The sequence below is a fragment of the Mustela putorius genome, unplaced genomic scaffold, assembly GCF_011764305.1.
Source record: "Mustela putorius furo isolate JIRA1106 unplaced genomic scaffold, ASM1176430v1.1 tig00000551_pilon_pilon_pilon, whole genome shotgun sequence".
NCBI lineage: Eukaryota > Metazoa > Chordata > Mammalia > Carnivora > Mustelidae > Mustela > Mustela putorius.
This window is the reverse complement of record NW_025421412.1, coordinates 2,706,231-2,730,682: the sequence shown is the minus strand read 5'-3', so window position 1 is coordinate 2,730,682 and position 24,452 is coordinate 2,706,231. Positions and strand designations below refer to the sequence as shown.

The 24,452-nt window shown below is 58.8% G+C and overlaps 1 protein-coding gene across 1 annotated transcript in view; it reads right to left on the bottom strand.

Moving 5' to 3' along the window:
- Positions 1 to 26: 26 nt before the first annotated feature.
- The window catches only part of COL4A1 (collagen type IV alpha 1 chain), a 130,087-nt gene continuing 105,661 nt past the window's right edge, over positions 27 to 24,452 (bottom strand). Inside the window, 24 exon segments of the mRNA XM_045081320.1 lie at positions 27 to 1,395; positions 3,053 to 3,225; positions 5,179 to 5,293; positions 8,586 to 8,763; positions 9,571 to 9,783; positions 10,709 to 10,807; positions 11,730 to 11,858; positions 12,922 to 12,993; positions 13,760 to 13,832; positions 14,855 to 14,890; positions 14,892 to 14,989; positions 15,566 to 15,751; positions 16,530 to 16,580; positions 17,583 to 17,681; positions 18,070 to 18,150; positions 18,243 to 18,369; positions 18,799 to 18,938; positions 19,947 to 20,036; positions 20,144 to 20,242; positions 20,405 to 20,557; positions 21,351 to 21,440; positions 21,523 to 21,690; positions 22,342 to 22,455; positions 22,896 to 23,046. Coding sequence (XP_044937255.1) covers positions 1,314 to 1,395; positions 3,053 to 3,225; positions 5,179 to 5,293; positions 8,586 to 8,763; positions 9,571 to 9,783; positions 10,709 to 10,807; positions 11,730 to 11,858; positions 12,922 to 12,993; positions 13,760 to 13,832; positions 14,855 to 14,890; positions 14,892 to 14,989; positions 15,566 to 15,751; positions 16,530 to 16,580; positions 17,583 to 17,681; positions 18,070 to 18,150; positions 18,243 to 18,369; positions 18,799 to 18,938; positions 19,947 to 20,036; positions 20,144 to 20,242; positions 20,405 to 20,557; positions 21,351 to 21,440; positions 21,523 to 21,690; positions 22,342 to 22,455; positions 22,896 to 23,046 — 2,817 coding nt within the window. The 3' untranslated portion in view covers positions 27 to 1,313.

The following is a 24,452-nucleotide window of genomic DNA, read 5'->3' as shown; positions in this document are numbered from 1 at the left end:
AGAAGCACAAATTAATAAAAGCTTAATTTTTATACAAATAGTTTTATTACAAATTTGAATTTTTAAGAAATACACAGTTAAAGAAATTACATAAAAGGCCTTAGTAGTCTTAAAACCGGTTTTGGAGACTTGGGGTGAAATGTCATTTCCGGGACAGTGGTCACTGCTGCTGTCCTGCAATCCGTCCGGTCCCTGACGTCTGCGGCGCTCGCGAGACCGGGGACGCGGCGCAGGCGCCGCCCTGGGGGACACGGAGACGAAGATCCTGCGGGGCTGTTTCCGCTCCAGGCCGCGGAGTGAGGAATACGAACGACAGGAAGGCCTTTGTAGGGCGGCCGGTTCTGCGGTTGAGTCATTCAGTTGTGATCAGTGTTGAAAACCCTGAAGATGCTTAATACAGAATAAAAACAGTAAAGCTCAAAGGACATGCTTCACCGTCATCGACACCACGTTCACGAGCCTGGCTTTGGCTTTGGCTTTGGCTTTGGCGACACACGAGTTCTGGGTTCGAGGTGAACAGTGAGCGCGGATGTGGCCATCCAACACCCGCGTGTGCTAAAAATCTACGTGAAAGGACAACACAGTCTTTCCGAGGAAGAAACCATGTGAGCTTTATTTTAACAAAAACTTGCCCTGCCTAATTGCTGACATCTATATAAATTACTAAAATATATATATATTTAATTTCTGCCTACTTTTGGACCATCTTTATTCCACAGGAAATTCGTGACTTCTGCAAAAGCAGCTGCTTAGTACCACACGGAGCAGAGAGACCTCGATGTATGTTTGGGGGGGGCTGGAAGTTCCGGCTGCTGAGCCCGCCGCTCCACGTGCGGCCCCGACACACGGGGGCTGCGTGGCCGCTGTTCGTATAGACCCGGCTTGACAGGGACACAGACAGACGTCCCTTCCGGGGCTGACAAGGCAGCTGCTGCGATACAGGGTGGAGACGGGCTTTCGAGCAGGACGGAAGCCCCCGCACACCTCCTAGCACCCTTTGGTTTTCTGATGGAGTCTCACGCTACACATCAGTGCACCGGATTGTAGGACAGAGTTACACTTTTATTGCATCACAAGTGCCATCTGGTATGTCACTATGACAGCTTATCACGGTCTTTGTTTCTCCTTCAGCAAGTAGAGGCCACCGAAGCAGGGGGTGTTAGTTACGCAAATTCCTATAAGGCACTTTACGGTTTTCATACTGGGCAGTGAGGTACACAGGATATATTTCTAGGGTTCGTTGCTGTTAAAAAATAGAAGGGGAAGAGGAGGGAGTAGCACCATGTTGTACGTTAGCGGAGGGCCGGGCGCCATTACGTTCTCCTCATGCAGACTTGGCAGCGGCTGACGTGTGTGCGCAGCTCCCCGGCCTTCAAGGTGGACGGCGTGGGCTTCCTACGGGACGACACAGAAACCGGCCGTCGGCGCCGCGGCTCAGCGAGGCGGGCCAGGTCCTCGGGCTTCCCCCCCAGGCCCGGAGGTCTCCGAGGTATCGGGGGGGGGGGGGGGCCCAGCCCAGGACAAGCGGCGACCCCTGCTCGCCCTAGCGAACGGACACCCTGCTGGGTGTCACCTGCCCTCACGATGGGGGGAGGGAGGCACGCGATCAAGTATACCCCCCATCCCTGGCCCTGAGGATGGTGGCTGCCCAAGTGCGCGCCGGGGAGGGCACGGAAACAAACAGCCACCCCGTGTCCACGCGGCTGCCCGGTCTGAGCCACACCCGCCGTGCTGCCCTGCCCCACACCGGCCGCGCCGCCCTGCCCCTCGGCCCGTCCTTCCGCTCCCGCCTCTCTCCTCCACCAGACCATGAACTCCGCCCGCAGAGGAAGGTCTCTTCTCCGCAACCCTTCACACAGAGTAAGTGCTCATTAAACACCCGCCAAATGTGTAACGAACAGCGAATCTGGGGTGATTACTAGACCCTGAAATGCTTCTGTAAGCTTTTGCTGGGTTATACGCGGTAGGTAGTCTGACTGGAGGCTGGCGGGGAGACAGTTAGTAACTCAAATGCATCCTTGATCCTAGAAACCCCACCTCATTTGACGGTTAGAGGCATAAGGCTGAAGCCGGCACTAAACGAGTTCTATTAAGACTAAAGTAGCCATATAATCCCAGTAACGTCCTAAAATTAGGGCTGTGGATTTTAGCAACTTCTGTGAAAATCTTAACCACCCTCAAATTAATTATTTGAAATAATGGGATCTAATCTATTATTTCAGTTCTTTGTGCCAGGCTACTCGTTCAAAACAAACAAACTTACAAAACCACAAAACCAACTCATTATCACCCATTGACCCTACAATGGAAGCCCCAGGACCTGATACACCCAAGTGCTCAATTAGGTAACTGACGGTAAGGTTCTGTCCCGAGTTGATGTCAAATTTCCAGTTGCCTGGAAAGTCTCATTAAGCTACCAGTTAAGTACCTGGTACTGTTCTGGTGCTTAAAATACAACAAGATAGAGAGTGTTGCTTTGCCTTTCGTGAGCTCACTCAGGAAGCTGAGACAGGCTCCCAGAAGGGTCGCCCCACTCCCCCCGAGAAGGCGCAGACGGGAAGGCGCATCTCCAGCGGGGAGGGGTACTAATGTGGGCAGCGACACACGGCAAGACAGTCACTGCTGGGGCTCGCTCGTGGGCCCGGGCGCCTGGCCAGCAGGGGCCGCACACAGGACAGAGGGCTGGTTGGCACCCTCCGCATCCCAACGGCGCCGGGCTCCACGGCAACGTCGGCAAAGCCAGCAGCCCCTGGGCAGTTGTGTCAACGGTGAAATCCTGGTGGGGAAGAAAAGGAGGGGCTTCCCTATTGATTTCAGTGCGTTTGGGCTGAAATTAACTCTGATTTTCATGGCCTACCAGTCTGGCCACGTCCCTCAGCCCTCACCCAGCGCACACACTGGCGTGAGCGCCGCGGCTGCCACGGGAGCGATAGGTCGGGTGCTCAGGACCGCTCGTGGAGGACGCAGCCCTAATCAGTGCGTGCCGACCCTCTAAGACTCTGTGCCAGGGTCACACGGGTCCCAACGCCACAGAGGGGCCCTTCTGACTTACTTGAACATCTCACTTCTCTCGATCGTGGCAAGCCAGAAGCTGTAAGCGTTGGCGTAGTAGTTGCATGTCCCGCGGCCGTGGCACTCGATGAACGGCGCACTCCTGAACTCCTCCAGACAAGAGCCGGGGGATGCCAGGGCCTGGCCGGAACCTTCAGCGCCGGCGCTGGTGTGCTGCGGGGCGGGCGCGAGCCGTGAGTCGGGCCCCTGCCCGCTGCCCACACAGAGCCTGGTGGTGCCCAGCGAGCAGCCAGAGTAGCCCCCAGGGAAGCCTCGGCAGGTCACCTCGAAACACATGGGTGCCCACACCGCCCTCCACCCACAAGCCGGCCCTGCTCCTTGCGGGGAGCACAGCAGCTAGACCCTGTGCCGGAACCGCATCACCGGTCTCCCCTGACCGGACGGGGATCACCCGCGGGCATCAAGAGTTAAAGAAATGCCGGCCTTGCTCCTTATAACGTCTGAAACGCTGAAACTCCTCTAACTTGGGACAGAAGAAAGAGCCCAAATGTGTAAATGGTGCTGAAGCCAACAGATGTAACATCAAGCTTTCTAATCAAAATCAGAGACGATAATTAAAACCCTGCATCTGCTGCATTCGAAGCTATGTGTCCTGCTACACGGTAAAGAACAATCATCAGTTCCCTTTCTCTGAAAAGACAGAAAATTGAAACAAGAGGAAGAAAGGGTAACCACTATTGTAAGGCACCTGGGTCCAGTGGGTTCCAGGAGGACAGACCTGCGCTCAGAAACTGGGACCATAAGATGAATGACCCCAAAGGAGACAAGAAATTCCAAAATCGCCATGAATACTGGTTCAGACGTGAGATTTCAGAGCCATGAGAGCCCTCTGAGGACAAAGCTAATGCCCTCCATTCCCAGAGCAGGACCAGAGGATGCTTGAACATTCTGGATCTGACCATGGTCCCAGGCAAAGGTGAAGCAAGTACAGGGGTTTCCAGACTGTCAGGCCAGAGCCCTTCTGGGTCCCCAAAAGCCCCCACCGGCTGGGAAGTGATGCAGAACTCTCTAGGACACCACTGTTTTGGCTTGTTCTTGATTTGGGGAAATTGGGAGCAATCATTGTTTCAGTTCTTCGTCATGGGGACCAAAGGCTCTCCTGAGGTTCTTTGCTCCTTGGGCCGGGGCCACTTCTGTCAGAAGGAGGTTCTGTTTAGTATTTCTTATGATCATGGAGTCAAAAGATTCAGCCCGTCTCCTCACTGCTGCTGTCCTATCTCTACCCTGTAGTCTGCTCTGGCTTTCTTGATAAGCAGCCACAACGCAGTGGTTAGACTCACAAAGCCACTGCCAGGGCTTGGCGGAGCTGCCGACCCTCACGCCCTGCTGAAGCCCCGCCCGCCCAGGACACCCACAGCCCAACTGGAATGCGACACGGCGCTCTGACACCTGCTTTCCCGGCTGCTCCGTTCCTTCTGCACTTGCCGTCCCCACGGCAGGAGGAAGCAGTTGTGAAGCCACTTTCCCATCAACAAACAGTGGCCAACGGTCACCTGGGGACCTCAATGTCCCTGCGGCCGCAACTGAGAGGGTGACAGGCTGCGGGTGGGCGGGGCCTGTGCGGAGGCCGAGGGCACCGCAGGCCGGCCCCTGCGGGTGATCCCCTCCACCTGACTTCCCCGTGCACAGCTCCCACACATGCAATCGCTACTCAAAATTGGGGTGACAGAGTCAAAGAAGCGGCCACCATGGGACCGCAGACAGGTGTCATGCTTCCTATTCTATTCAGGGGTGGGACCATCAGGGACAGCCGCGGGGCACAGAGCAGCCTCTCCCCGCAGGAAGGCCGCGGGCCCTCGCACTCCCCCGCACCCCATGCTTCTGCTTCAGGCTCCTGGGAGCTGCGTGAATGTGCACCCAGCTCCTGTCCTCCTGGGGAGACGCTCTGACCCCAGGGAAGCTCCTGGCAGTGTCCCCACCACCTAGTCCCAGAGCAGAGACTCAAGAGGCAGGAGGCAGGAATGGCTGCTGTCCGCGGCAGAGCAGGCCAGGCCCCTGGGCAGGCTTTGGTCCGGAGGAGAGGCCGGCACTGCAGGAGGCTGAGAACTGAGGGCAGGGGCGCAGGGGGACGAGGTTAGGGTGCTCGGACGTTCCCCAAGTGCTCACCATGACGAAGGAGTAGCCAATCCAGAGGGAGGACCAGCCACTGGGGCACGGTGGGATCTGGATGGTCTGGCTGTGCACGGCCATCACCATGGCTGGCGCCTCACACACCGCACACCTGGAAGGCAGAGGGCACGGACCCTGAGCACGGCTGTGGGGACGGCGCGGGACGAAGCCTGTGCCTGTCCGTTCCTCCTCCTGCTCTCACCCACCCCTGCGCTCACAGGTTCTGAGCCAGCTTCCTGTTGTAAGGTGCAGGCTGCCGTCTTGCACCCCTCATGCAGATTCTCTAAGCCCCTCTCGGTGTTAGAAAATCCACACCCGACACTGGCTGAACCGTCTGCTTTGTGGGGAGGAGGTCATCAGAGGGCCGGGGGGCAACCGTGGCCATCTCCAGGAGGGGCTGGGGGACCGTGGACGGGTGTTTTCTCCCTTTTGCCTTCCAACGTTTCCCGATTTTTCAACAGGGAGCGTGGATTTTAGCAAAACACAACGAACACTTGAGACAGGAGAGTTGGCGGAAACCAAGTGCTACCACTTCTGGAATTCAGTGATTTGTTTCCAGCGGGGAATCCCCTTCAACGGAGGGAAGACATGTGGACGAGTCACTAGCAAACACTGCACGTGGGGCTGGACGTCCCCGTGAGCCGCTGTGGACTCACTGTGGACTCGCAGCTAGCAGAGCCGTGGGGGAGAGCCTGCCCCGGGCGGGGGGCTGCGTGGGACACTGCGGCGGGTGCACCTCCCACAGAACCCGCTCGGGGCCAGGGGCCTCCCCGACCCAGGCGACCGACACCCAGTAACGAACTACAGCCACACATGCTCTCCGGACCCAGACCTGCCCGGCTCAGGGAGCCCTTCGATGGCAGGAAAATGTTTGTTAAAGAAAAAAAAAAAAATTTAAACACCAGCAGTCACATAATGACATTGAAGTCACAAAGTGAACAGGGTGTTAGCAATGCCGATAAATGTCTACAAGCGCTGTGAATCATCACACCTAGTCATGCAGGAACATTTGCATGAAAAATGGACGGGGAGCGGGAAAGGCCTACATCAGTCATTCCATTTTCCGTGGATGTGTCTGTGCGCGCGCACGTGCAATTTTCTACTCTATTTCACACAAGTGCAGATGAGTTAAAAGCCTCCGTCAAACACTGAAGTTGGCCTCCTACATCTGCCGCCATCTGTCTGCGGGGCACAGAAGCCAGGAAGAGAGCGTGGCGGCCGGGGGCCCATGGGGAGGGAGCTCCCGACGCCACCCCGTCAGATGGACACGGACGGGAAGAAGCGGGAGCACGGCCCCTGCTCCGTGGGCCGTGGTCCTGTCCCCAGGACAGTGAAACAATCAGGAGCTCGTGAGTCCGTCTGCACAAACTCAGAAACGTCTGCCCTTTCTCAGGATGAAAGGAGAGAAGCTCCTGGCTTTCCTGCTCCACAGCAAGGATTTTGTGTTATTAACTCTAAAAGCGAAGCTTTCGGAGCTCCCCCGAGTGACCGGGAAGTCTGAGACCTGCTGCGACAGCGGAGTGAGTCACCAGGAAACCCGCGTGCTCAGAGACCAGAAGTGGGCAGCCCTGCTCCAGAGGGAGGGTGACAGGAGCAGCGGGCTGGGGGCATGACCGGTAGGGCCGCTCCACGCTGAGGGGTCGCTGCCGTGGGTTGGTTAACGCCAGCAGGGCCCGGACTAGCTCAGGTCAGACACAGGCTTCTCAGGGACCGGATCTGGGAATATTGCAAACCCACGCCACAGCCCCGCCCCCAGCCAAATCAGGGTCCAAGGGCAGAGTCATCAGAAGGAAAATCACAAACAAACATAAATAATCATTTTCTACCTGTTATCCAAGGGAAGCTGAACAGAAACACAGAGGTGGTTAGTTCTCCTCCTGCGCAGCCACCGCGGCTCCGCGTGAGGACAGTCTCCGCAGAGAAAGTCCCAGACACTCAGTGACGCACGAAAATGACCATTTGGAAAGGGGCCACGTCAACGTGTAACGAACCACGTGGCCCGTTTTAAGACCCATAAAGTGAGTTTTCTTACAGCTCAAAAGAAACATCAAAGAAAGCTGTCAGGAGACAGTTTACTGTCGATCCGTGGAAAATCTATGGTTTTCCCGTTTATGAGGCACCTCCCAGCCCTTCCGCCCCGGGTCCGCCCCTGTGGTCCCTGTTCCCTCAGTAAGAACCGGGGCTGCCGGGACCCGCAATCCCGAGCCAGCTGGGCCAGAGCCACAGACCAGCCTCGGGGCTCCCAGGACCGGCTCCAGCATGCACTTCCGCACCCCTGCCCTCTGACCCAGGACCTTGCCATCTCTTCCTCATCAAAAGCTGCCTGGCTCTTTGCAGGGAGTGTAGAAAGGCTAACGTCAGTCCTCCCTCTCACTTCCTGGGGCAAACAGGTCTGCCTCGCTTTCTGTCCACCCCTTACTATCTTGTGTGTTAGAAAGTACCACTCCAGATAAAAACTTCATAGATGACTTCATACCTTTGCCACTTTTCTACTACGTCTGAGTAGAGTGAAGGAATCCGTTTTTAATCAGAAGAATAAAAGCGAAAATGGGACGACTGTGTATTTATTTCTCAGTCATAATAATTTCAATCTCCCCTCTTAACTACCAGGCCGACCGGAAAACATATTCCAGATACTAATTAGTGTGGAAAGTACTTAATTTGGGAAGCGGCTCCGTCAGACACAGGACTTGTCAGCGGGACCGCACCGTAAGGGAGCAGGAGGAGGTGGGGTGTGAGAACACGAAGGAAGCCTTGATGCGCACACATCTCTGCGTCTACAGTAAACCTGTGTCGTCGTCTTGTGTATCGAGCACAGATCTACGGTATGTCTGCTTGTTGTGATTTCATGGGGATCCCCTCACACCCATACGTGATTTCCCACAGTGAGTACCACAGAACTGCGCCCTTAGAAATGGTGAAGATGATCATTTAACGTGATGTCCGTTTTACTACAATTAAAAATAATCAAAACATTTTAAATCTCATGGGGGTGGGGAGATTCAGAAGGAGAAAGCCTGAAGAGGCTCCTTAGGGAACTAACTGATGAAACAGAACCGAGAATGCTGTTCCAGTGGCTGCCGAGCGCCCGGGGGCTCCGCTTCACGGAGGAGGCGGCCGGCCTGTGACTCACACAGCAGGAATTCCGCCCCGAAGCTGGGCACCGCCTCCCCGGCCCGCACCGGCACGCTGAGGAGGAGAGCTAACTTTTACAGAGAACGATTTCATGGCTGACTTGTGTGACCAAAGTCTGACGTCACACTTAATAAGCTCAACAGCATCCGGTCGAATGTTTTGGGGGAGAAAAAATGGAAAAAAAACAAAAAACGGAACCACTTCTGCCTAGACCGTGAGCGATCTTCCTTCTTCAGTCACAGCTCCGCCCCGACAAGGGCCCGACTCACCTGCTGATGAACGGCCGGATGTTGTCCCCGGCGACGGGCGCCATGGACATGGGCATGGGCTCGGGCGTGGACAGCCAGTAGGAGTAGTCGTTCCGGGACGCAAAGTTGCACACGTCGTTGATGTTGCAGAAGAGGAAGGGCATCGTGCTGAACTTGCGCAGGCAGCTCCCGGCCGTGCCTAGAGCCGCGGGGACAGCGAGCGTCAGGGACCGGCCTTCTGACCGGTCTGCCGCGGACGGCGTGGCGGGCGGCGGGGGTGGCGCGGGTGCGTTATAAGCAGAAGTAAACGCCCACGCGGGCCAGTGGGGGGAATAAGCACGAGAGGAAATGGAAATGATCAAGGCAGAGGAAAACCATAAAGAATTATGCAGGACATTCTGATGAAAGGAGAAAAGTCTTTTCTAAAACTGAATTCCAAAAGAAATTTAGCAGGGGACGGACTCTGTGTGACGGACAGTAACCACCTGGCAATGTCTTTAACGACCGCTTTGCCGAAAACGCAGAGACTTCCCTTCTTGGGCTGCTTGTTTCCAAGCTCCATGCCAGCTGGAGGCGTGTGTCGGTAAGCGAATTCGGGGCAGGGTGTCTGGAGGCGACTAGAGAAACGACAGCCAGCGGGCACCTCCTCATGGAAACCAGCGGAGGGACAGAGCTCGGAGTGTGCAGAGAAATGCGGGGCGGGTCGCGTGCACCTTGTTTGAAGGAGCACCAGCAAAACGGCCCTATTTTCAGACTCTCAGTGCCAACCATGAAGAATGGACTCCAGAAAGTCTGACCGACGGATCGTTTGAAGAAGAGAGTGAAAGCTCTACGAATTTAAAAGGTCAAAGCTTTACACCTCTACATTTTCTTGGCTTCCCTAGTGACGTGCCAGTGGCTGAACTCAGTGGTTCGTTTTATCGGGACGGAGGGAAGCGGAATCAGGCACCGTCCACACTACCGTCTCAATACTCTGGCACAAGCACACGCGTCCCCAGCGTCTCACCTAGGTCCTGGCCGTGGGCCCGTTCGTTGCCTTGCACGTAGAGCAAGGAGTACCCGTGGTACAGAATTTTGGTCCCAGGAGGACACTGTGGGTCATCTGTTGTCTGACTGTGCCTGGTCACAAGGAAGCCGTGGTCCACAGACGGGGTGCCCGGGGGGCCCATGGATCCTGGCAAGCCGTCGGGGCCTGGCGGGCCCGGGAACCCTCGTGGACCTGAAGACGCAAGAGAACTAGGTTTCCTTGGCTGCAGATGGGCTCCCCGACAGGCTCGAGGAGGGAGAGAACGGCACCCGCCTCTGGGCTGCCCAGCTTCTGCTTTCCACAGACCGCCCGAGACCCAGGATAGCACCCCGCTGGGAGCTGAGCAGACGCCGGGCGACCTGAGGCCAGCGCGTAAATGAAGTAGTGAGAAGGGGCAGAGGAGGAAGTAGAATACGCAGCATGATTCCACGCATGTCACTCAGGCAACACTCGGGGCTCCTCTCCGGGAGGAGGGATCACAGAGTTACTAGAACAACATCTTCTTTGAGGGCGGCTTCCTTGCACGGCAGCGCCGCGGGACGGCGCTCGGAAACAGGGCGGTGAGGGCCGGTGCTGGCGGCGAGTCCTGCCGGCGCCCGGGGCCCTACGCTGCCTGCAAAGCGGCTCGCGGGCCTTCCGCTGGGCTGGGCCCGTCCCCTCCAGGGCAGCACCACAGCCCTCGTGGGGCAGCCGCGCCCCAGCTCCGTCGGGGACCAGATCGCCGCCACGCTTGTGGCCCACGCCGGCACGGCTACCCAGCTCCTCACCTCTGCCGCCCACATGCAGTTTCTGCAGCTCCGGCCCACCCCCCCGGAGGCCCCCGGCCCTCCCCACGGGCCGTCGCTCACCACGTCTGCAAATACTGGGCTACATCAATACTGTCTCCCCCACAGAAAAAATGATGGCCGCCCTTCCCCTCCTCTGTAAGACCTATTTCTTCCAAAAAAAATGAAAACAAAAATAACAAGAAACAAAAAACAAAACCAGACTTCTTTGGGAATCTGTCAAATAACGTGCTCCTTCCGACTGTGCAGCTTTCCGCACGCGTGAGCCTCCCGCTTTGAACCCGAGGACGCGGGTGGAGGGCGGCCGGCTGGGGAGGACACGGCAAACCTACCAGGGGGGCCATAGGGTCCCGTCTCTCCTTTCTGGCCAGGGGCGCCGTCAAAACCAGGAACACCAGGCGGTCCGGGTAAGCCCACGGATCCCGTCACGCCTACAGAAAAGGACAAGGAATCCGCCACCGGGTCCAGAGCCCTGCAGGCTGTATCTTCCCTTTGCGAGTGCGTCCGGTCAGCTGCAGAGAGGAAGCTCTCCCGGACGGCTGGGAGCGCCTCCCACAAAGCGCTGTTGGCAGCCCCCACGGCGGGCAAACTCGCGTTTGCAGGCCACGCGCCCCAACGCCTGATTCGGAGCTCCCGACCCTCGCTGCCACTGCTGTCCGCACCCGGTGTGCGGGAAGGCAGCTTCGTCGGGGGAGAGCAGGGCTGTGACACACGGGGGGCTCCCACGCATCTCCCCAGGCCACATGCTCGAGCCTCCAGTCATTGGTACACAACAGATACACCCACGCGGACAGACTCCGGCTCTCTGTGCGCCCCGGCCCCGCGGCCGCTTACACTTAGAGCTTCACAGATGCCCCCTCTTGGTTGTCGGGTCTTCCTTCTCCTGGAGTGTCCGCCCACCCTCGCCAGTAGCTCTTGCCACTGGGAATATTCAGAAAGTTCTAGGGCAGGAGGCTGGGAACCCCAGGCACGAACCGCCAGCTGGCTGGGTCCCCTGGGCCGCTCTCAGGACCCGTTCTCCTGTTCCAGACCAACAACTCCTGCCACCCCTCAGCTTCTTGCTGGAAAAGGTGACCTCTGTGTCTGCCACCCGTGGGCTCCGCAGCAGGCACAGATCTGTCCGACTGTACATCCCTCTAGCTTCTCCTGTATCCTGTCCTGGCTTTCTCGGTCCCCTCAAACACTTCACGAGGTTTTGATACCCACTGAAGCAAAGTAGGAAAGTCATACTCAAACCTGTGTCTACACTGTCACCACCCAGAGGCCCTGATTTGAGACACATGTGTGAAGAAGAAAGCCCGCCAGGTCCCTCCCTGACCCCCACACCGCCCTTTGCAGTTCAGCTAGTCTTACCTTGCTGTCCTTTGGGGCCTGGAGGCCCTGGGAGCCCCTTTACACCTGCAGGACCCTCGGGGCCAGGAAGCCCTGGCTCCCCTTTGATGATGTCGTAGGGTCCCGGGGGCCCTGGGGGACCGGGAAGGCCTGTGGAAATCGGGAGTGCCGCTGGTCAGTTCCACTGTCCATGTCCCCGAAGAAGAGCCCAATGTGAAACCCAATCCAAACACACGGTTCTCGGAATCCAGTCGGTATCAAAACTACAAGTCACAGGCCTCCGTGAACACACATGTGCGTGCACACGTCTATTGTTTAATGTGAAATCCTGAATCCTCAGGCTGGGGCCATTGGTATAAACTGGCCGCTGAGCTTCAGAATCCCTGACAACTGCCATGCGACCCTCCGCTGTACAGGCCCAGCAGGTGAGGCCCCGTCCCGGGGAGCCCAGCCGCCCCCAGAGGGCTGCAGCACATGCGCTGGGAAGGTTCTTCTCACGCTTCTCTGGAGTCGGCCGTGGGTACATTACAGTCACGGGCCTTCATTTCCAGTGACGCATACACCTAACCCCTCTGCGTGACAGCTCTGGAGAGGTGGGGGTGACCCCGTCCGCAGGGCCTCCGAGTCGGCCTCACCGAGGCCTCTCCTGCCCTGCACACGGGGCCTCCACACACCTTCCCCATTTCTTCAGTTCCAGACATTGTACTGCTCAGGGTCTCTCGAAGCCTGATTTCGAAAATTCAGCACAGCCCTGGAAACACGTCGGCCCAGCAGGAACCAGGACAAGACACTGGCTATACTTCACCCATTTCCCCCCGAGACTGGCTTGGGGTGCGGGAGCCGGCGCACACCGCGATGGTGGAGAAGTGGAGGGACAGTCTTTCCTATGCAGAGCTCCGTGCTGCCCGGTCCCCTCGCAGCCCGTCCATGCGAGGCCGAGCGCCTCCTGGGACAGCCGCGTGGGGGGGCCGCCTGCCTCCAAGCTGCGGGCGGGGACTCTGGAGTCTGTCCTGCCCTCTCCTCCGGATTTACCCCTAGATAATGACCCTGACTTTCAAGACGTGCAGTAAAAATGTCCTGACGAGCTACCAAAGAATTTTTAATCAACTATTTCCTAACAATGTTCAAGCCTCTCACATCCCTACAACCAAACTCCCTGACTCCGTGCGTTTGGGGTGTGAGTAAGGTGCCACCAGCACAGCAACGCTCTTACCTTTACTTCCAGGGAAGCCTTGGTCACCTTGATCGCCCTTTATTCCCTGCAGGCCAGGGAGGCCTTTCTGACCTGGACGAAAAAAGAACACGGTCTGCGCGGAACTCCCAATGATGCGCAAGCATGGGCACATGCAAGCTCGCGGGCACACACATCCCTGCACACGTGCACACGCGTGTGCCCATTACATGTGTGTCCGCATACCGCACACATAGGTCCATGTGCACCCACGGCTACATGTGTACACACACATGGTGAACAAGCTTTCATTTGTCCTCGGGGAAGAAAAGAACAACTTCCAGTCAGCTGTGTACGACTTCTAATGACAGGCTTCTTTCCAGAACCTAGAAGTCTCACTTTCCCCAACATCCAGCAAACTGTACAACGATCACGAACAGTCGTGCAGCACAGAATCCTGTTTTCGACCACGACCCGGTTCACCCATGTCCCCAGATACACCCCAAGACGCCTGCAGGCGGAGGGCTTGTTTCCCTCACCTGCCATCCGTATACACCAGATTCATCAGCAAAACCCACAGTGCCTGGAAGCCGAGAAGCACCAATAAATGTTCCCTTCACACATTAATAAATTCATGAATGCCCCAAGCCCGTGATTTCTCACTGACACACAAATGATGGAGATAAGAATGATCCACTGATTCTGAATGAGAAAATCAGAGTGTTTTATCTAGCCCTTCATGGGGCGAGGCTAATCAGGCTGGCACGGCACGAAACAGCGTGTTTAAAACGAAGAGAACAATGTCTTGCACCGTAATGAGGCTGGCCTGTCAACGTCAAACGGCCAGTGGTCAGGTTTGGCCCCTCCTCTATTGCTTTACCTTGAAATCCCGGCACTCCCGGAGGCCCCATGTCACCCTTCGAGCCCGTGATCCCTGGCGAGCCACCAATCCCCTAGACACACAAGGAGAAGGTCAGCCAGGAAATGCTCAGGACACAGTAAGTCTGTCTAGTAACCGGCTAGTCAGGGGGCTGGGCCGGGCCCTCAGCACTCTGCCGAGGAGCCCTGTGCACAAATGGGGCTTGCGCCTTCTCGAGTGACGTGAGCAGAATGACGGGTCTCTAGCACGTCTCCACGAGGGAGCTGGAAGCTGAAACAACACGCTTCCCATCACGGCGCCTCCTCCCTGTCCCTCTACGTGGTCAGCTCCCCGGCAGGGGCATGCCGTGTGTCAGCACGGTGCCGCGGACAGACCCAGGCCTCCCTGAGTGCGTGTCCCCGCGATAGATCAACCTTTCCGCACCAAACTACCTTCTGGAGGCTGTCCCCCCCCCCAGCACTCAGGCGTTGTGCCTGTCCTTTAGAATGAGCTCGAAAGCTTATCCAAAGAGTGATTTTAAATACGGAGAGAAGGAAACGCAGAACCAAGGAGGCTGGTTTTTCCTCATAAATACGGCATCGCGCGTGTACTTTAACCCTATTAATCTCATTTTCTGGTTACTTCAAAATACTTCCTCCTCTAGCTCCTTTCTCAGGATACAGTGAGTCGTGCTGCTTCTCACATCTTTCTTTCTTTGCTTCATCTTATTTAAAAAAGTGTCGCAATGACAACACGCGCACCCAGATGTCTGTGCACACGCAGAGACGGGTGCACGGGCGCAGACAGCCGCTCACGGCCCCAGAACCAGGGAGCGGCCTGCTCTTCCTGAGGCTTAGCTGTCGGCATCACGGGTGGACCCAGAGTTCCGGCCCAGGCCCCCAGCTGCAGGCCGCAGCCGGGGGGTCCCAGCTCCCTGTGACGGGTCTGGTCACCAGACTAGGAAGAAGGTGCGCGTGGGCAACCGCGATGCTAGGAAAGACGGCTGCGGACCACAGCGAGCACAGCCCCTGCGGGGAGGACTGGAGAGCGGGACGCCACGTCCATGCGCACACCACACACACACACACACACACGACGGACACACGGACAACTCACAGGCAGGCCCTGGAATCCTGGCTCTCCCTTGGGTCCCTGGGGTTCCGGGGGCCCCCGGCCAGCCTGGGTTTCCTTTGTCACCTTTGAGTCCGTCAAGCCCAGGGAGCCCTGGAGGCCCCACAGGTCCCGGAAGCCCTAATGGGAGACACAAAAGTCACACACTTGGGGTCAGAGGGTGATTTTATGGACACGTGTCACTGGGCTTGGCTGGCGTCATCTCCACCCACTGCCCCTTCCCCCCACGGGACAGCAACGCTGCACGGAGCTGCCGCAAGCGCGGAAGCCCCGGCGGTCGTGAAGGGAGAGTCCGCTCGACAGGCAGCAGGTGCGGACACGACGCCCGACCTCCATGCCCGGCCCTGCCGCGCAGTCATCTCGGGGCAGACGGGCAGCTAGGACGCCACCGGGGGTAAAGCCGCCTTGAGGGACGTTTGTGCCCCAGCCTTTCTGGTAACGTCTGGTCTGCCTCTAATCACTTGTCACATCGGCCGAAGTCCTTGACAGAGAGGACCTGGGAGGGGTGACAGTGACCCGGCGGAGCCCAAACAGTGGGGTCCCCAGACATCTGAAGCAGTTTCGAGCTGAAGTCAAAGCTGCAAGCTTCTAAATCAGAAACTTCGGCGGGGACCGAAGCGCTCCCTTCACTCATACACGCGCGCATTTGCACCTTCTGTGTCGGCCCCGACTCTGACCCTGGGGAGACACACTTACCTGGCAGGCCGGGCTGACCCTGTGGGCCCCGGTCTCCCTTGGGTCCCTCCACAGCGTGGCCTGGAGCTCCAGGTAAGCCCGGCTGTCCTTGCGGCCCCGGGGGACCCATGAATCCTTGCTCTCCTTTGGCCCCGGGGACGCCTGGGCTGCCGGCTTGTCCCGGGAAACCCACGTCGCCCTTTGAACCTAAACAACGACAACAGTTTGCGATGGTGGCGAAGGGCAGGGGAGAGGAGAAACCACGGTACGGCGTCGAGGAGGGAGTGGCTCCAGGAAGGCATCAGGGGGACAACAGCGCGGCACGCCCTCTCCCTGCTTTACTCGGTGACACACTAGACCCTGCCCGTGGTTGACCTAGAAAAGAGCGAGCTTAGAATGCAAGAGCTCAGCTGTCATTCTTCATACTTCTAACATGTTTTTAAGGATTGTTTTTTATTTGAAGCCCACAAGAGAGCAACGGGCTCAAAGACAAGGAGCCGGATGCGGGGCTCGACCCCAGGACCCCGGGATCATGACCTGAGCCGAAGGCAGACGCTTCACCGACTGAGCCACCCAGGCGCCCCTGTTTTTTAAAGCTTTTTAAGGTAAGAACTTGTGGGGGAAAAAACCCTGCATATGTAGTCTCCAACATATTACTCCAAAGTTGCCAATTCAATACCAAAATTCTAGCATGACTTCAAAGTCATTAAGAAAAACTAAGAAGGCAATGAAACAGTCATTGCCAAAACTGACCGCGGGTTCCTCCTTGTGATTCTTGTCTTGCTTTTTCAGAGGACAACGAACTGAAGCACAGGGCCCCGGGTGCTGGTCTGTCAGGGGCCGGGAGCCCGCACGGACAACACCGACCCGGAGCCGAAGCCTGTCACGCCCGCCCACGGCCGACTCGCAACCGGAGACCCACTCTGCTGGGGCCGCATGCGTCCGCCCTCAGCGGGGAAGGAAGAAAGTGTTTTCCAAGTGTTACCTTTCTCTCCTTTGGCTCCTGGAAACCCTGGGAATCCTCTTCCGGGCAGACCTGCGAGTTAAGGGTCAGAAGTCACACCCACATTTCCCAAGACGGCTGATCTGCACGCGTGCGGGTACAGCACAAGCAGCGTCAAGTCCGCGTGCCAATCCCGCACGCTCTTTCCGGGACACGTGGGAATCGGTTCATCGCACGTGCGAGCAAAGTCCCATCCATGCCCACGGCCGTGCTGACAGGCCCTGGACCGGCTGCGCGGCAGTTGGCACTTTTCTGAAGGCCTGGCAGCACGGAACCACCATGGCACTTAGTAGACACGATCTGTACAAGCGAGGACGCATTTCCTCCTCCCGTCCGGGGACTAACATATTGGCTTTTCTCAGACGACCATCCAACCAGCAGCCGTCCTCGAGGGAGGCGGGGAGAGTCACAGACGTCCGGGGCGGCAAACACTGGGAAGCCCAAACCCATGAGCAAGAGGCTCAAAAGAAGCCAGAAGTGGGGGATGCCACCGTATAAATGCACGGCGCACACAATAAAACAACAAACTTTAGAAAGGGGCCAGCCCTGACCACAGGAAATCCCCCCGAGGCCCCTCGCCAGCAATGCCGCCCACACCCGTCCCCGGACTCGCGGTCACCGATCTCAGGCTGCCACCCTCTTGCTAAGCGCCAGCGCTACCACGGCTACGATTCTCATTCCTCCAGTCTGCTGCCTCCCCCCATGAGGGATAGGAGCAGAGTCGGGGACAGGCAACGTTCCTGGGGCCATCTCTCCAAGGGGGACATGCCGTGCAGAGGAGGGAGAGCCTGGGCTCTCTCACATGTCACCGGGAGCTCAGGATGGGTGCCCGCGAGGCTGGTAGAAGAAATGCGCGCCCCGTGCCCCTCTTCCTCCCCAAGCCCCTCCACAGGAGTGTCCAAACAGCTGTAAGGATACAGGGGGCAGAGGCCACTTGGTGCCCAGCCCCAGTGACTCAGCACGGACCCGTAAGTCTGGGACACGCTGACCCCCGGGGAGCCTGTCGTCCCGAAAGGGAGCAGGAGCCAAGCGTACCTGGTTCACCCTTCTCTCCCGCCGACCCCGGGATTCCGTCACTGCCGGGCTCCCCTTTCTGGCCAGCGGGGCCCGTGGGGCCAGGCTTCCCAGGAAGACCTCAGAGAGAAGAGGCACATCGGTCAGGCACGGGCGCTCTCACAACACCCGCTCTGCACACGAGACGCTCGTTCCGGACACTCCTCCAGGGGCTGTCACACCCAGCGTCCCCGAGGAGCAGGTGTTCCCCCCGGAATGCACATGACACTCCCACACTGACACACAAGCCGACTCTGGAATCACCTGGACCCAGCGGTACAGCCAACCCCCACCTGGTGGCCAGACCTCGGAAAGCCCCCGCAAGCCCCCCACGCTTGGCTTGTTCATCTGAAACGAGGAGGGCGGGGCCCCCTGGGGACATCCTGGGGTCTGCAATGTGCCACCTTGAGGGAGGACCCCTGGCCTCATCATCCCTGGGCCCGTCCGAGTTCAAAAAAGGGGTCTCTACCTGCTTCTCCCTTGCTGCCGGGAATGCCGTCCGATCCTGGGAGACCTCGGTCCCCCTTTTCTCCGGGCAACCCAGGGCTTCCTGACGGGAGATACAAGACACCGAAACGCCATCAGTGTAAGTCTGTCCGTCGTCTTCCAGCCCGAGCTCAGGAGGAGGCCCGGCTCACCTACCTGGGTAGCCGACACTCCCCGGCGATCCTTTGGGGCCTGGGGAGCCGGGGACCCCCGGGATGCCAGCGCTTCCTTTCTCTCCCTTCTCTCCAGGACTCCCCGGAAAGCCTGTGACCCCTTGATCTCCCTGTGGGCAGACAACGGCCCATTCATTTTATACCTGTGCCCAGAAACGGGTCTGGGGGCCCTTTCTGGGCAACAGTACGCGTTTTGGTGCAGTTAACATTGCGCTGGAGAATTCCGTTTCCAGCTTTCGAATGAAGAGTAAAGTCCACGTCCGAAAAGCAGGGACAAACGGGAAACCCGGAGCGAAAGAGCCCGTTGTCGGGGTCTGCTCTCCGCGGTCCTCTTCAGCCTTGCTCTCCAGCCTGGGAGAGCCCGCCACCCTGCCTCTCCCCCAGCCTCTAGAGCCTCCCAAGGAAGAGAAGAACAGAAGGACAGAAGGCAGGAGGCACAACACAGAGGACATCGGGGGACGCCGTTCTGCGTTATGAGGGATTTCAGGGCTGAGATGCTCAGAGGCCGGGTAGGGAGGTTTCCAAGCAGGGGCTGTTACCTTGTCCCCAGGACGGCCCGGAATTCCAATGCCAGGCAGGCCCGCCTGGCCTTTCTCTCCTTTTGCTCCCTTCTCCCCGGGTAAGCCAGGGACGCCCTGCGGGCCGGGGATTCCAGGCACCCCCTTTTCTCCGGGCGTTCCTACAAACACAGACAACTGAAGCGTGAATGTGTGCCTAGAGGTGCCAACGTTCAAAACAAAAGCGCACCTTGACAGCCGGCAAGAACGAGTGACAGCACACGTGACCCTTCGTTCCTCTCTCGGCGACACAGGCAGGTGCCACGCGCCCACAGCACCCTAGCGCCCCACGAGAAAGCACTGTCCTGGCTTCTAGAGACCCTCGTTTCATAGAGAGCGAAAAAATTCAGGAACCCCTCAGCGTGGCCGCCTCGGCGCCGTATAACCCAGGGCTTCTGTGTTCTTTCTTCTACAATCAATGCCCATTTTCCAGAAGAATCAGAGGGGCCGTGGGGCGGGCCATCCAGAGTAAATGGACCCGGTTTCGTAACGTGCACAGGTACTCGCCCTATTTACAAATGGGTCAACAGCAAGCTACATGTCTCTATGTGAAATGGGGGTCCTCGGCGCCCCGTGAAGGCCTAGGGAGGGCCAGAGCAGCCAGCTTCCTGCCTCAGCTCTCCCTCCCCTGCGGGTTCTGAGAGGCACCAGCCCCACCAGCCCTGCACCCGCCTGAGGCCGGCGCTCTCTGCCTCTCCCCCGCCCCCTCACAGGGGTGAACGCTGCTGGCAGAGTTGGAGGCCAGTTCAGGATGGGGGCAGAGGACCCCCGAGGACTCTTCCGGGCTCCTGCCAAAGGACGCTTGTGGCTGCCCCAGACATGTGGGGACCCAGACTGCACGGGGGAGACAGTGCCCAAGCGGACAGTCACCTGGAGGTGATGGAAAGCGGCCCATGTTTTATTTTACTGAATTGTCTTTTTTTTCCAAGCAGTGGTCACTGCGTCAGCTGAGCACCCCTGATCCCGCGGCCGGAGACCCTACAGGCCCGAGGATGGATGTACACCAGGGTAAAGACGCATGTGCCCAGACTATGCCCTCGGGGCCACGTGGGTTCTCTTGCAGACCTGTCCCCCCAGAACAGGCCCATTCTTTTCTTCCCAAGCCGACGCCGCCCTCAGATTCAACGTACCTGGCAGGCCCATTCCGCCAACCGATCCTTTGGGTCCAGGGAGACCTGGAGCACCCGGGGTTCCGCCTATGCCTGGGTCCCCTTTAGGCCCTAGGATAACAGAGAAGGACCCGCAAGTTAGGGCCTAAGAGAAGGGCTGGCTGCCACTTCCCAGCCACAAGCTCCGGCCGCGGGGGACCTGGAACTCGGCTCCGTACCTGGCTGCCCGGGCTGCCCGGCCTGGCCATCCTTTCCAGGCACTCCTGGGGTTCCGGGGTCGCCGCGGGACCCCTTCTCGCCGGTTGGTCCAGTCTGCCCTGCACGTCACAGAAGAAAAGGGCTGATGACCCGCGGCTGCTTAAAGGGCAGGCTGTCGCCGGAACGCAGGCCGGGCTGCTGTTACCGCACAGATCTACAGAACCGGTCGGAGCGCGGCCCGGCCCTCCCCTCCGCCCCCCGCAGCGGGCCCTCCGCGTCACCTTTCTCTCCTTGGTCTCCCTTCTGGCCCTTCATGCTGCCCATGTGCACCTCATCCATGGAGCCCGGCTTGCCGGGGAGACCCACGTCTCCTTTGTCCCCCTTGAAGCCAGGGTCACCCCGGGGCCCCGAGGAGCCCGGGAAGCCGTGGTCCCCTGCAGAGGAAAGATAAGCCCCCGTGAAACGTGGCCAAGGTCTCGGAGGCGGTGTGGCGCGCCTTCTGCTAAAGGAGGCAGAAGAACTCGAGGCCCGAGTCGCGGACTGGGTGAGGGTCTGAGCCGCCCTGGAGAGCCAGCACCGGCCAATGGGCAGCACGGCCGTTTGTTAAAAATTCAGCGTTCGCTAATGACGCTACTGCACATGTGACTCTATCACCGGTTTAAACGCGATACACTTTCCCTCTTCCCTAAGGACCTTCATCGCGTCCGTCCGCGGTGCCCTCGATTCCACGCATAACAACAGAACACGCATTTTCTTGTTCTCCTAAACAAATGACCATTTCTAGGTCTCACAAAGTCAACTTGTTTAAAAACACACACACATATTTTATACCAATTTCAAATAATAGGGTAAGAAATAAAAATGAAGACTTGTCAAGTTGCCCAGTTAGCTAGTTTGGTGCTAAGGACTCCGTTCCTGTAAGCTTGTAGGACAGAAGATCCCATCGATTCCATAGAAACAAACTCCAACACGCCACCGAGGAACAGCTGAACGCCCGTCTTGCGTCTGGTTTTAGGCAGAGCACAGCACCTGTCCCCACAGGCACCTACAGCAGGAGTTCCCACCGGAGCAGGGGGTCTTCCCGGGTCTTCCCGGCCCTCACGTGACCTTTTAGACCTCCTTCCTCTGCTTCTTGCAAGGAAATATGACCCCAACCGCTTAAGAGCTTCCAAGAGACACAGAGACATGGACATAAAATGGGCTCTTCTAGAACGGCCTGCTCCCTACCTTTCTCTCCTGGCAATCCTGGCAGGCCCGCTGGTCCTGGGGAGCCGGGCTGCCCTGGGGTCCCCATGACGCCCATCTCCCCCTTGGGACCTGTGGCCAGACGGAAAGACTGTGAGTGCTGCAGGTGAGCGGGGTCGCGAAAGACCGGGGCCGGAGTGCGCAGATCGTTTACCTGGAAACCCAGGAACGCCGGGTGTGCCCTGCTGTCCGGGGAGGCCAGGGAGCCCCGACTGTCCCGTCAGGCCTGGGAGCCCTTGGGACCCTTTATCTCCTTTGGGGCCTGGCATGTCCAGGCCTGGAAATCCGGGGAAGCCCTTCTCTCCTTTCACTCCGGGAAGGCCTGAGGGGACAAAGAGCAAGCATGGAGACAGGGTCTGCAGGGGCTCCGCGGGGCACCCCCGGGGGCAGCGGGCACGTCTGCAGGAGGCACAAGAGCACCCGTGCCTGTGCGGAGGGCCGGACGCTCCCACCATCCCAGGCGGCGGCAGCTGGGGCCACGGGGCGGTCCTGGGGGCCAAGCCCGGAGACCAAGCCCTCGTCTCCGCCCTCAGCGGGCAGCCGTCAGCAGCACCCCCAGGCCTGTCCACAGCGTTCGCAGCCCACCGCGTTCTTGGCGGCCCCCGGGCACTGTCTTGGTTCCGGGACGGGCCACTGGAGGCAAAGGCAGCCCCGCGCCGGGGACCAGTTAGAGGACGGCCCCCACAACTCACGAACCCCCACAGGAACGGGAGATGGAGGCGCCGGTCGTGCTGCGGTAAATGAAAAGATCACCGGACGCACAGCTCTGGCGCACGGACCAGGCTCGGTGGGCGGAAAATGGCCACGCCCACGACTCTTCATCGGAGGGAGGGTCAGCCTGGTTCCCATGGAGTGGAACGGCCCGTCCCCGCTTACTCGGGAGGCAGCACGAATCCCAGTCCAGGCGCACTCCCAGGGCCCCCCTCCGGCAGCGTGCTCTGGGGAAGCAGTGATTGCGGGAGAAGGTCCTCACCTGAGGACCCTGGTGGTCCCTGTCCTCCAGGGGGTCCCATCGCGCCGGGCGGGCCGACTCCAGGGGCTCCTGGAGCTCCTCTGGGACCTTGTAATCCAGGTGGCCCTGGGTCACCTGGACGGGAAGAAACTGTGAGTAAACCGCACACGGACCACGGTGCGTCTCAGAGCACACGCTTCCCGCCCGCACAGTAAACCACAGTGACACGAGCCCGTGAGCGCCAGCCTCCCGCGACCTCCAGTCTCCCGCGACCTCCACCGTTCACTCAACACACGTTTACAGAGCACCTGGCGGGGGCTCTGCAGACACCGAATAAACAGCCCAGCCACCGTCTGCGCTGGTCTGTGAGAGTCACCTCGGGGCGCTCAGGCGGCCCAGCTGGGTACACGTCGGACCCTGGATTTCAGCTCGGGTCATGAGCTCAGGGTCGTGAGATCGAGCCCCACGTGGGGCTCCCCGGCAGAGAGGAGTCCGCTTCGGGTTCTCCCTCTCCCTCTGCTCTCCCCCTGCCCTCTCTCTAAATAAATACATGCACATCTCTTCTAAAAAGTTACCTCGGAGTCCCTGAAGGCCTGGGGGGCCGACAGCACCGTGCTCTCCCGGGACGCCCGGTCCCCCGACGTTCCCCTTCTCCCCGGGTGTGCCGGGGATGCCGGGAATGCCTGGCAAGCCTTTGAGTCCTGGTAGACCAACTCCCGGCTCCCCCTGGAAGGTTGGGAAGCAGAGAGAAGCCGGCTCACCCGCACCGCCCGTGAGCTCATCAGGCCCGGGCGCAGGGGCAGATGCCAAGGAAGACCCAAGTCCACCAACCCCTCGCCTGCAAAGCCCTGACACATGTGATCGCTCCGTTCAGTCTCACAGCACGTCGAAGGTGGCTCATTCCTATTAGTTTTATTCTAACAAACGAGGAAAACCAAGGCTCCCCACGGCTGAATGCCTTGTCCAAGTCACAGGGGCAAGGCTCCCGCCCGGGGCCTGCCCTCTGCTCTGCCTCGTGTCTCTGAGCGGCCAAGTCTGAAGGACAGACTGAAGGCCATATGGGATTGGTGACCAGCGTGCGGACACGTTCTGAACAGGGGGAGGGTTCCAGGACCGGACCCGCACATCGTCCACTCAGATATTCCTTTAAACCAAGGCTTTCACATGGAATTCAACATGTAAAACGATGATGTCCTGAATCTGCGGGCTTTGGTAAAGGCAGGCGATGGAGCACAGAGCACTCCATGGGCCCGAGGGTGCGGGACACAGGCCCTGCGAGGCAGCAGGTGTGCGCTGCGCCACGGTGACCCTCTGCTGTCCAGGGGGAGGGACACCTGCAGATGAGGGTCAGTCCTGGGGTAACGGGGGCTCCTCTACGTGTCCCAGCAGCGAATTCGCCAAACAGAAGGAACCGAAGCCAAGGGGTTGGAGAAAAGGAACCAGACTTTAAACCATACCCAGATTCCAATCCCAATTCCATCCGCACGAGTCTCGCGTGTTAAGGTGATGCACACGGCACCCCTGCGGACTGGCGTTTCCAACCAACGCCGGTTACAGGGGAAGCCGTCTCAGCCACGGGGAGCAGGGCCACCATGAACTCTGGTGTTTCGAGAAGGAGGCTCCCTTGGAGTCAGTGGGACATGCTGTCTCTGTGCCTGTGCCTGGTCCCCACAGCCCCTACCTGTCCGTGTGCCCTGTCCGGTCCCCACAGCCTCTACCTGCCCCCCCAGTAGAGAGGGAACAGGCAGGAGAGCTCTTCTGTCGGCCGAGTGGAACTCCTGCCCATGGCCCTTCCTCTCATTCCACGCCACGTCTTCTAGCAATTTCCCTGCCCTTCCTTCTAGCCGCAACAGGAGCCCCATCCCTTGGTCACCTACACTTGCTGAGCGGCTTGTCAAGTGTCAACGAACGGCGGGGGTGACTGAGGCCAGGAGAGTCCCCAAGTCACACGAGCCCGGGGTCCCCGACTGGGGCCATTTTCCCCCAGGGACATCTGGGAATGTCCAGAGATAGCTCTGGTTGTTACGACCAGAGGCGGGTGTCGGTGTTCCTCTGGTTCCTGTGGGTAGAGACCACGGAGGGCGCGGCTAGAGCCCCACCATGTCCGAGGCAGTCCGCACCACGAAGAACGA